The sequence below is a fragment of the Lathyrus oleraceus genome, chromosome 1, assembly GCF_024323335.1.
Source record: "Lathyrus oleraceus cultivar Zhongwan6 chromosome 1, CAAS_Psat_ZW6_1.0, whole genome shotgun sequence".
NCBI classification, from domain to species: Eukaryota; Viridiplantae; Streptophyta; class Magnoliopsida; order Fabales; family Fabaceae; genus Lathyrus; species Lathyrus oleraceus.
In genome coordinates, this window is record NC_066579.1 from 21,184,021 (window position 1) to 21,196,317 (window position 12,297).

Genomic DNA, 12,297 nt, shown 5'->3' on the forward strand with positions numbered 1-12,297 from the left:
CATTGTTCACTTTTCTTTCTTATCATAGTATTTGTACATCAATTACTTTCTAGAATTTCCATTGTTTCTATTTGAGCCTATTGGTCTGATAAATACGCACTGAGACAGTTATTTGTGAAACCTCTAAGGCTTTTAAGCCAACATGTATTGAAATGATTATATCATTTGCTAACCACTTTGAATTTTAGTTATTCATTCTGTGACATGGCTTGTTATATAGTCATTTGAGTTTGAGGTTGCTCTTGAAAGTTAATATCATTTAAGTTTAGGGTTGGGGTACTGGAGAATTGGTCAAAAGAAGGGAAAAAGAAAAATAAAATCAAGAAGTTAAATATTACTTCTTAAAAAAAAGATAAAAAGACCGACAAAATGAATCTTTTAGTACAAATTGACCAGAAAAAGAATGATATGAAGGGGAAAATGTAACATAAGGAGAATTAGGTACCTAACTCCAAAGGTTTAAGCCAAATATCCTAAAATATCATTCTTTGACATAAGTCATGTTACAACCGTAAAAAGACCTTAAAAATGTATGTTTAAATATGACTTTAATTGACTTGGTTCGAAATTTTACAAACTCAATGCACTACGCCAAAAAGGTTTTTTAACAGCGCATCTTAGACAGCGCTTTTAAAAGAAAGCGCTGTCTAAGGTTAAAATAAAAATAAAACACGGAAAATGTTCTAAAAAAATAATGAAAGCGCTGTCTAAGGGGGGGTCTTAGACAGCGCTTTTAGAAAGCGCTGTCTAAGACCCCCCCTTAGACAGCGCTTTTAGAAAGCGCTTTTAAATATAGACCTTAGTCAGCGCTTTTGAGAAAGCGCTGTTTAAAGTCTTTCAATTAAAAAGAAAAGGATAATTTACCTAAGTCCGGTGTTACCCCATTCAAACCAAAACCTGCTTCAAGGCTCACCGTACTCCCTCCGTCTCCTTCGCGCCGGAATCGCCTCCGGCAGCGGCGGAGGGCATATCATCACTTTCGTTACACCATTAAGACCGTCTCTTCGTCCTCTATCACAAATCAACCTCAATGCCTCTCAATTTTCAGTCAAACATCCAAACCAAACCAAAATCAAATGAACCCTAACTCACTAAATCTTGAATTAAACGCGAGCAAAGGGAGATTCGGAGACCAAACCATAAGGGATTGGCTCCATGGACTACAAAATACACCATAGTAAGGAGAATCGATCGAGAAAAATGGAATTTCACCAACCTGTAAGACGGCGGAGTGGCCCGGTGAAAATTGAATTCAGAGCGAACGAACATGAAGATGAAGGCGCCTTCAGGTAATCTTCAGAATCCCCTCCTTCTTCCCTTTGATTCTTCTATTTTGTGCGATGCTTCTTCCTTCTTCTCCTCTTCGCGTGTGCTTCTGTGATTGTTGTGTATGATGAAAGATTCATTGAAACTCTGTTACGTGAATTCTTGTGTGCGTCGCGTGTGAATAAATGCTCTGTGTGAATCGTTGTGTGGAGACGAATCCTAGATCAAGCATAATTGCAGCTTCGATGTGAAGCTCCAATGGCTTCCTAATGGACCTTTGTGCAAGGTTAGAAGGGAGAGAAAAATGGTGAATAGAGGTTATGATAGTGATGAGTGAGCTTTGAGAATTGTTCCTTTTTGATTGAAGAGTGATGTATGTTTATATAGTTTGGAAGCCGTAATCGAGTCGGGTAGCTCGGGTAGAATGGTTAAGGCAGGTTAAATTTCAGTTAGATTTGAAGAGTATGGTTGTTGGGAATGATTTTAACACTGTTAATTTCTGTTAAATAGTTTGTTAAGGATCTATTCATTTTTTGACAGAGCAATTGCACTTGGGGTTGGTTACGGGATGCGATTAAGTTTGTGAATCAGAAGGAAAATAGATTGGTTATGTTGATTTGGACTAAAACAGGTTATTGAAAAGAAACTGATTATAGTTCTGAAACCTGGATTGTGAGTTGGGTTAATTTCTAAAATCGTTTTCTCTTACTGTGACTTTCAGGTTTTAGTTGCCTAGTTATTCGCAGCTTTGGATTTTTCTGCTATGCATATGCTGCTGTTGGGCATTGCCTTGCTTGAATATTTGAAATCGATTTCTGGAACTGCTGTTGGATTATTGATGCAAGATTATGGATGTTGGCTTTCGATGAAGTTAGTTTTAGTTGAGTTATCAGTTAAATTTGGTTGATATATTTTTACTTCTGTTAGCAGGTTTGGATATGTTATGACTTTCATGTGCTGTGGAGCTTTTGGAGGTGTCCTGTTAATAGAGAAAAGGTTAGAGTGAAATTGCTAAGTTGTTGGTTAGACTCACTTGTTAGAATTTGAAAACAATTACAGTTTGGATGTGATTAAAGGAAAAAGTTAGAAATTATTTGCAAGCTTGGTCTGGACTTAGCAATTATTTGGAAGTTATGTGTTAGTTAACAGTTAGCAAATCAAGAGAAAGTTAGTGGAGAGTTTTAACAGTATTAAAATTTGTCGGAGGTTGTTAGTGAACTGAATTTAGAATTGAATTAAAGCTGAATTTGCCATTATAATTTCAGTTGTTTTGATTATAAGTTATATGTGATAATGCATGATTTCATTATATTTTTGTTTTCAATTGCTTTGATTATAAGTTATATCTGATAATGCATGATTTCTTTATTTTTTTTTGTTTTCAATTGCTGTGATGTTGTTGCAGAGACCTCTAAAAACTTTATATCACGGCTGCAATAGCAGCTTCTGACTGCTGTTTTGATTTTGAAATATGGTTTCAATATTATGTACTTGTGCTGAATTACCGTTAAATCTAAAATACAGTCGCAACTATGCCGCAAATCTTGATATTTCAAAAAATGCAAGAAAATGCGGCTGATGTGGCCGAAATTGTAATTGTGACGTTGTTGCGAAGACATGTAAAGTTTTTATATTGTGGTTGTAATTGCTGTAGCTAAGGACAAAAAAAATGTAGTTTGTTATTTGGCATATAAATTACTATAAAGCGTGCTCCTTTATGTAAGGGATCATTTTATGAGGTAATGTTGTACTTGGCTAGGGATTAATGTGATGGCTGGAGTTGGGCTTCTATCTACACCTGATACTGTGAAACAAGCTGGGTGGGCCAGTATGTTGGTGATGGTTATTTTCGCAGTTGTGTGCTGTTATACAGCAGAACTAATGAGACATTGCTTTCAAAGCAGAGAAGGCATCCTTAGCTACCCAGATATAGGAGAAGCTGCATTTGGAAAATATGGCCGAGTTGTTATATCAGTAAGAATGTTTCTGCTTTTTGATTAATTTTTGGAGAGAACTTGCTTGTTTTTTTGCATAATCTTTCTTAGTATGAAATTCCTTAAAGTCTTTTTTCAAACCCTTGTCTTTTTAAGGGTATAACTGCTGATTAAATCCCTTTTAAGAGTAAAATTATGTTCTTCTTTCTGTTATGTTCTTGCTCACAAACAATTGTTATGTTCTTCCTACATATGGTTCAGTCCTATTATATTTTTCTTCTCTGTTTAAGTATTTTTTCCAGCTTTCGTCTGTTTCTTTGGCCCCATGATATGATATTTCTCTATTTTATTTATTTCAACGAGTGCTAAAGAATGGTGACATAATATGTATTTTCTACTGCATAGCATGATGGTTTAAACAATGTGTATACTGACATTTTATTTTCAATTTTTATCTTGTTGCAGATTGTTTTGTACACCGAATTATATGTAAGTGCTGCAGTGCATCCATTTCCTTTTGCCTTTATTACTCTGCACAATCTATATGACACATATCAATCATTTATGAATGCAGTCATATTGTGTGGAATATATCATCATGGAAGGCGATAACCTTACTGGTCTTTTTCCTGGAACGTCCTTGCATTGGGGAGGTTTGGATTTGGATGGCAAGCACTTATTTGCAATTTTGACTGCACTTATTATTCTCCCTACTGTTTGGTTGAAGGATCTTCGTATAATCTCCTATCTCTCAGGTTAATACTTTTGACGATCCGAAAATATAAAGTTGTGGAGACAATACTGATATAATATAAAGTATATGTAGGAGCAGCTAGTTTGTATCTCCCAATGTCTATTGAAAATATCCATCCTTATTTTAAACCTCTTTCTTGCAAGCATTTACTGAGATAACTTGTGATGGTTCTGCAGCTGGAGGGGTTATTGGTTCAATGTTGATCGCTATTTGTGTTGTTCTTGTTGGGACAAGAAATGATGTTGGATTCCATCAGACTGCTCCATTCGTAAAGTGGAGTGGCATTCCATTTGCTTTTGGTATCTATGGGTTTTGCTTTGCAGGACATTCAGTTTTTCCCAATATATATCAGTCTATGGCTAACAAAAGAGAATTTACAAAGGCAATGATCATATGGTATGCTATGCTACGTAACTTTCTTTGTCAGTGGCAACCAAGGTTATTATTATTTTTATTTAAAAAAGGTCCGCGTTAAGGCATCGAGTTTTTTGGTGTCTCTGTGACTACTATTGAGACCTCACTAGCAGCATTTGACCATGACTCTGCAATATCAAAGAGCCTGATGTGGCCGCTACTGAGACTGCAATTTAAAATCTTGATAGCAACACATGTTTTTTAAGTGTTTTCATTTACCTCTACATTTTATTCTTGTACAGTTTTGTTTTGCCCATGTTTTTATATGGAGGTGTTGGACTGGCGGGATATCGCATGTTTGGTGAAAAGACATTGTCTCAGATAACATTGAATCTACCACCAAATTCACTTGCTTCCAAAGTCGCTTTGTGGACTATAGTAAGAAATTTTGGGGCCGCTCTGCATTATTTTTGTATATTTTTTTTCTTTCTTTCAAGGTACATTTTTATTGTTTCTAATTTTGTTTGTTTTCTCTTTCAGGCAATTATTCCGCTAACTAAATATCCTTTTTCCCCCATGTCGATTGTCTACCACATTTTTTATTATATTAGTGATGACACTTGATAAAACTTAGGATTTATAATCCATATTTTTTTTTCATATGTAGTGTCCTCAACAACGTAATCAAATAGATTGCGGGTATTTCATGTTGAGGTTTATGCGAGATACTCTTGCTTTGGGCCGATTAAAGATTCCCACCGATGTATGTATTTCTAACTTATGAGTTATTTTTATATTTACACATATCTCATATAATTAAATAGTTGGAATTAATTCAAAATATGTTATATTATTATGTAGTACTTTGATGAATTCAAGTGTGCATTTTATACAAAGGATCAAGTGGACGAAATCAAAGAGGAGTGGTGTCAATTCATGATAAAGCTCAATGTTTGTTCATAAATTTGTGTAATTAATGTGTACATTTGTAGTATATGTTATGACTTGTAAATGTGTACATAAATTTGTATATATTTTGATACATTTAAGGCAAAATTGGTTTGAATTGGTATATATATATATTTGTTAGCCAAAAATTGGTAGGAAAAAGGCCAAAATGGCATATATAAAATGTGATAATTGTCTGTCAAAATCTGGTTGAAAACAGGTAGAAATTCTGGTTTATAAACCTGGAAAAAATGTGGTTTAAAACAAAAGCTTCAAAAAATTTCGTATACCTTAGACAGCGCTTTTGTAAAAAGCGCTGTCTAAGGGGGGGATTAGAAAGCGCTTTAGGCAAAAGCGCTGTCTAAGGGGGGGGCTTAGACAACGCTTTTTGAAAAGCGCTGTCTAAGGTATACCTAAAAAAATTAAAATAGGAGGGTCTTAGAAAGCGCTTTTGGCCAAAGCGCTGTCTAAGGGGGTGGGGCTTAGACAGCGCTTTTCATAAGCGATGTCTAAGGTATACCTAAAAAATTTAAAATAAGAGGGTCTTATAAAGCGCTTTTGGCCAAAGCGCTGTCTAAGGGGGGGGGGCTTAGACAGCGCTTTTAAGATTTAAAAAAGCGTTGTCTAAACCTTTAGCAGCGGAGGTTTAGACAGCGCTTTAAAGCGCTGTCTAAGGCTAAAAAAAGCGCTGTCTAAGGTCTTGTTTGTTGTAGTGATGTTAAATGCTTTTGTACGTTGATTGTGATTATCTTATCAAATTGAGTGAATAAAGGTGAGATGAGAGACAATTTGAGTACTTACGTGCTTGGAAGAACTTTTCCAAGTAATTTGGATTGGCGTAGGGAACAAACATGTTGATTAGATGACAAAGTTGATGTGCATTGGTAAGGGTAAGCAATTTGATTCTGATGTGATGTTCAGTGTGCATACATGTTACTTCAAGACAAGTAACAAAGTAAGTTTGGGATTATAATGATACTCGGTCATTACGTAATATTTTCCAGAAATTTAGGACAAATCTGTGAAATAATGAGCAAAAGTTAAGCTAAAATGTGGAAGAAGTGAGCAAAAATAATCAAGAGGAAGAAAGTTGGGACTTAGTGAAAGTTTGAAGAAAAAAAGTGATTTTCCTATATTTTTCTCACGGTTGCGATACTCACATCATGGGCACAATAATGTCACATCACAATCGCAATGGATATTAACGCGGTCGAGATGCAGCGAGATCCTAACACGCTTTTTGCAATTTTAAAATGAGATTTTGACTAATTTTTTTAAAAGTTCCGAGTTTGATAGATAAAGTGACGACCAAGAGGTTTGGAGCATAAAATTAGAGAGCATTAGATCCATTTTAGAGTAATTTTTCCATTTATTTTAATGAATACTTCTTATCAACTCATGTTAATTGTTAATTTCACTATGAATAACTAAGTTATTCTATATTGTATCTTTTGAGCTAAACCTGATTGTGCTCTGTTAGATCATATGTATGTTTGATATTATTTAAAAAAATTATGTTATAATCATTATTTAATTGTTCTTGTGCTTAATGTTTTTTGTGTGTCAACGAAAATGCAAACTATTATCATATGAGTATAGATTATTAATCGTAATTCTACCGATCCGAATTATGATAATTATTCAACTTAGTAATTAACTAGGAATAGGTGATTATAAGTTTTGGATTTTGAATTAACAAACTTAGAAACACCTAATTTAATTCTGGATTGACCCAAGGAATTAGTGAATTATTGTGTAAGTTAGTGAGTTGTACAATGAGTAATTGGGTACAATTGTCTTGTTAATTTGTTGTGAGATTATAGTGTAATTGTAATTCATTTGATACACAATTCATCAACATGGATAATTAGGGGGATTCGATAAAAAGATCTAATCACCTTTCCTAATCAACTTTTACTCAATTAATTTTCTCATTCTTGTTTCGGTAATAAATCACCATTGAATCCCCTCCCCTATTATTTCTTTTAAATCGTGTGGTTACGTTGTTAAAAATTTACAATCCCTATAGAGATGAATTATTTTATTACTTCGGCAAGACTCATACACTTTCTATTTTAGTCGAGCACCTACACAACGAGAAGTCTGTTTCAAAATGTTGGGAAACATGAATAGACACAAATTTAAGCTTCCCCACTCATTTTTTTCTCACTTATTTTACCTATATTATTTGCAAACCATGACACACACTAGAGAACACCATTCAAGGTCAAAATCTTCACCAACTCAAACATCAATCCATTACAGAGATTGCTCGGGTATATTATTCTACTCTATTTCCCGCAAACTTCTCACTTATTATTGACTTTTCTCAAACTTGCAATGAACACCCAAATTACTTAAATTTAGGGTAATTATATTTCTCCATAATGATAAAATAGGATATGGTAGTTTAATTGTAAAAACATTAAACAAGTTTGTGGTACCCCTAAGGTAGTAAGAATGACCAAATGCCTTAGTAGTTTCCGGGAGGTGAGTGCTTGTCCATGGCAGCAAGAGGCCCTATTTTGTGGTGTTTGTAGTGATGAGAGAGAGTCAGCTCACTTGAGGTAAGAAACTCCATGTTTATGTGTTATTATGGATAATTTATGATTTGTCCCCTCAACCCTAAGGTTGGGGTATTTATAGTGGCACTTTGGGTCTAGGGTTTTCTTGGGATAATCGTCCACTCAATCAATGACAGACCATTGAATCCCTATTTCCTAGAAATATGTGGGTTAGACTATTAGTGCCTTTCAAACTTATTTTTTTATTAAAAGCAATGCATCCACTTTGAAATTTGTATCACGAACTACGAGGTTTTGATCCCTCATTTTTATGTTGGTACGTAGGCATAAGACCGAAGATCTTGTCAAACACAAAAATATAATTAATGAATTCTTTTCTCACCCCCCCCCCCCAATTCTATTTGTTTGTAAACATCACTTTGTACCAAATACATATGCACACAAAAAGGGCTCCCTAGGAGTACCTAGGACAATTTGGGTGCTAACACCTTCCCTTTGTGTAACCAACCCCCTTACCTGTAATCTCTAACTTTTTATTAGTTTTGATTTGAAAACTTCTTACTTTTGGGTTTTGTTCGTACTTTTCCCCTTTTTCCCTTGGAAACAATAAAAGCGCGGTGGAGACTCTTGTTATTTGATCTCTAGCTTATCCATAGCTTGATGATCATGAATTTACCGCTACAGTCATCATGTCCATCTTCTCATCTAAGATGTCCAGAATTCTTCCATAGTCTTGCATAAAGTTGTTGAGTTTTATCGATGTCACTTTGGCATTCAACTTCTGCAAGCTGACAAGGTCCACTTTCTTGTATTTGAACTGAAAAGTGATTCTTCTCTCAGGATTCATTTTGTCAACAAGTCTTGAATTCCTGAAACAATGTGAAACAAACTAAGAGTTTTGATTTTTATGCGTATGCGATGAATGGATGAATGCAATGTTTTTGGTACAGGTTCAAAGGTCCGAGGTATGGATGAATCTGGTTGCTTTCTAAAAAATGGGTTCTCACCGGGTATGATCTAGAGTTTTGTTACAAAGGACCCCTAGAGTCACTGATTCACGAGAATGTTTGACGCGTATGGAAAATGCTTTCTGGTCATCAACTCCTTCAAGGGAATCTATTCTAGGTGAGGTTCTCGTACCGTCCCTTACGAGGTATTCACCTCGGGAGTCCGTACTACGCAACCATCGACTTTGGTTCTAGATAGGGTACTCATAGTCATGGATTCAAAAGAATGTTTGACGCTTACGGAAAATGCTTTCCGGTCGTCAACTCCATCTAGAGAATCTATTATGAGCGAGGTTTTCGTATCGATTCTTACGAAGTATTCACCTCGAGAATCCATACTACGCAACCATCATTCCTAGTTGTCCAAAGGTTCAATGTTTCTAAAAGGTCCTTAGAGTCATGGACCCCTTCGAAATATTGAAGCTTACAAAGTATTCACCTCGGGCGACAATATTTGCAAAAGGATCTACTCTAAGTGAGGTTCTCATACTGACTCTTACGAAGTATTCACCTCGGGAGTCTATACTACTCAACCATTATCCTATCTTATGTTTTTCCATTCTAGACTCGGGTATAAAGTCTTTCCCACATTGTTTGCAATCAGAATATCTAAATACCAACATCACAATGAAACTAATATACAACAGATATATCAATATATCAAAAAAGATAACATAAGCAATACAGAAAAAGCCGCACAAGTAAACAAACAAGGCACACAAAGGTTCTAACCAGGCTTGACTCACTTAGGGAAACTAGTCCCCAGCAGAGTCGTCATCTGTCGTACCTCAAAAAAATGAGAACACGACCTAGTAAAGCGCAATTGTACGCTTGTAATGATTGACTGAACAGAGTCGCCACCGAACTTTATTTATTCCTAAAAGGAAAGGGGAAATACCGATAAAACCCAAGAAAGAACGACAATGATTATGGTCGTCGCAACCAAATCAGGGTTCGGGAGTCGATTATGCAAGAGGAAGATATTAGCACCCCTCACGTTCGTTATACTCAACGGGAACCGTTAGGTTGGTTGTGCATGTTAGTGTTTGTTTGAAATATTATGCTTTTGAAGTTATTAGGTGGGAAAGAAAGAATGGAAGAGAGAAGAATGTTTTTGGATTTTTGCAACAAAGGGGACTAAACCTAAGTTTTTTATTAATTGGCCTGACAAGATTTATGAATCTTTCTCCTACATATCTCCAGATGGAATAGAGAACTCAAGGCTTACGTAGTTCTAGGTAGAAAAATGTTTCTTTATTGGTCTATTTTAGCGAAAGCTACTTTGTGTCAATCGACGAAAATATTGTTGAACTACCCAAAACAAGTGGAGAAGGGGACGTTTGCTTCACGGACGAATGGATTTACAAATCAACATTCGTGGACAACATCACAAGCTTACTCACACGTTCAAGCGGATGAAATATTGATTTGCATCATCTTGAAACAGAATACCTTACGTTTGAGAAAAGGGTTTAAGGGTCGATCGCACGGCGGCGACAAAAGAGTTTGATTGGTTTGAGTGTATTTTGAGTAATGGCGAGAACTTGGATGGGCGAGATATCTATATCGAATCCTAGTCTCAGGAGTGCGTGGTATCCACCACGTTCCATTTCCATCTTATTTGCGAAAAGGTTTGATATATTTACGTGTTTTTGAGATTTGATTGAGAAAAGGGTTTGACAACACCGTTTTGACAATTTTGAATGATGACGAGAGCTACGATGGGTGAGATATCCATCTCGAATCTTAGTCTCAGGAGCTCGTGGTATCCACCACGTTCCATTTCCATCTTTATTGAAAAGTATTTGATAAACATTAAGTACTTTGAGTTTTTATTGTGAAAATAACTTTATGTTGGATCAAACATTTGATGAGCGATTGAGAAAGATTTGAATGATATGGTTTGAAAGAAGTGGAATAGATAGAAATGGATGGATTTTGTTTATTGAGAAAATACTCGACGTTGGATCGAGTCATTATTTTTTATCTTTTTGAAAGGAAGTTGGTTTTATTCTTGCGTTAGTAACTAGCTAAAGAATCAAGCAATAAAGAAATAAAAGCTGTAAAATTATTATACATCATGGAAGTGGGGGTACATTTTGTCGAATGGAGATTCAAGATAGTAAAATAATTACATCGGGCCCAATCAACGAACAAACAATGCATGAGTGTAGGTGCGAGAGTAACGTCTCATTGTCAGAAGGCCCAAGAGTAACTGTGGTGTATGAGTCTAAGAAGCTACGTACAGTTGGTTGCGATGCTTAAAAGCGATAGACTTATGGTAGAAAATGACTTGTAATCGAGTATTAGTTCTTTTTGAAAAGGTTTTTATGCATGAGAGAGATAATCAAACAAAGATAAAAAAAAGTATAGTGTATAATTATTTAAAATAATAGGGAGAGGAATACATTTTTATCAAATGGGGATAAGACCACAATCTTCTAAGTCCACTATTTTTTGTCTTTTTAATTTTATCATGTTTTTTTATTTTGAATAATATATGAAAAAGTAAACATGCAATATGTACAATGATGATTAAAAGATGAATTAAAATAGATTACAATGCATAAACGAGAACAAAGAAAATTAAAATTGAATTGCGCAAAGAAGGAGGAGTCGTATCAATACGAGAATAACTCGCAAATTGCTAGCGCTCAACGCGATCAAGGCAATCAAAACACAAACGCAAAAATAAAGAAGTGAATCGACTATGAATAAGTAATGCGGATTATTATGTGCAAATTGAATCTTGATTCGTACACGATTTATAACGCAAAGTCGATAAAAAGACGTAACGACAATAAATTGAATGATATCGCACGCTTACGTAAAAATAAAACCGAAAGGTGCTAATGCAAAAACGGTCCTTACACAAATAAATAAAATGAGAAATATATATACATCAATTTACTATATTAGTAATATTAGTATATACAATATAATTACAATATTAATATATACAAAAATTTTAAAATATACACAATATAATCATTATATATATATATATATATATATATATATATATATATATATAATATATATATATATATATATATATATATATATATATATATATATAAGTAACTAAGTATAAAAGATGATGTACTATAAAAAGATGTCGTGATCAGTGTCGTCGGAGCTGGCCGAAAAACGCATTGGAAAGCGGAGGCACGCGGCGGCTGGTTCGAGGAGAAACTGATTGTGGATAGTTGTTGCAAAAATGAGATAAGGTTAGAGACGGATTGTTATTTCAGTGGTGAGGGTTGTTGATAAACTGAGTGAGATGAAGAGATTAGAGATAATTTGATGGGAGAAAGGTAGCAGATGAGATAGTCTTCCAAAAAATGCAGCAGCAAATGATTTTCTTCCTCACTTTTCTCTTCTTTTTTTTTAATTGCAAAAATGGGCCTCCAAGACTAATGCTTCTTTTTTTTTTAATTGCAAAAATGGGCCTCCAAGACTAATGCTCTTTTTATATTCTAAAATGGAGAGCTCCCAGAGGATCCATA

At 34.9% G+C, this 12,297-nt stretch overlaps 1 protein-coding gene and 1 long non-coding RNA gene across 2 annotated transcripts; both read left to right on the forward strand.

Annotated features, from left to right (window-relative positions):
• Window positions 1-1,589: 1,589 nt before the first annotated feature.
• LOC127136192 (uncharacterized) lies at window positions 1,590-2,370 on the forward strand. The gene is made up of 3 exons (XR_007808668.1): window positions 1,590-1,703; window positions 1,807-1,897; window positions 1,988-2,370. It is a non-coding gene; the product is annotated as an uncharacterized LOC127136192 (long non-coding RNA).
• A 436-nt stretch (window positions 2,371-2,806) lies between these two features.
• LOC127087849 (amino acid transporter AVT1A) lies at window positions 2,807-12,058 on the forward strand. The gene is made up of 7 exons (XM_051028769.1): window positions 2,807-3,240; window positions 3,666-3,689; window positions 3,775-3,955; window positions 4,131-4,350; window positions 4,611-4,746; window positions 4,849-4,886; window positions 11,917-12,058. The coding sequence occupies exons 1-7, from the start codon at window positions 3,037-3,039 to the stop codon at window positions 12,056-12,058; spliced, it is 945 nt and encodes a 314-aa protein (XP_050884726.1). The 5' UTR covers window positions 2,807-3,036.
• The last annotated feature ends 239 nt before the right edge of the window (window positions 12,059-12,297 follow it).

Excerpts from the sequence above, each read along its gene's own strand:
- LOC127087849 (XM_051028769.1), top strand. The coding sequence starts at position 3,037 with ATGGCTGGAGTTGGGCTTCTATCTACACCTGATACTGTGAAACAAGCT. Across the intron at positions 3,956-4,130 it reads TATAATCTCCTATCTCTCAG|CTGGAGGGGTTATTGGTTCA; the intron begins GTTAATACTTTT and ends ATGGTTCTGCAG. Across the intron at positions 4,747-4,848 it reads AAGTCGCTTTGTGGACTATA|GCAATTATTCCGCTAACTAA; the intron begins GTAAGAAATTTT and ends TTTCTCTTTCAG.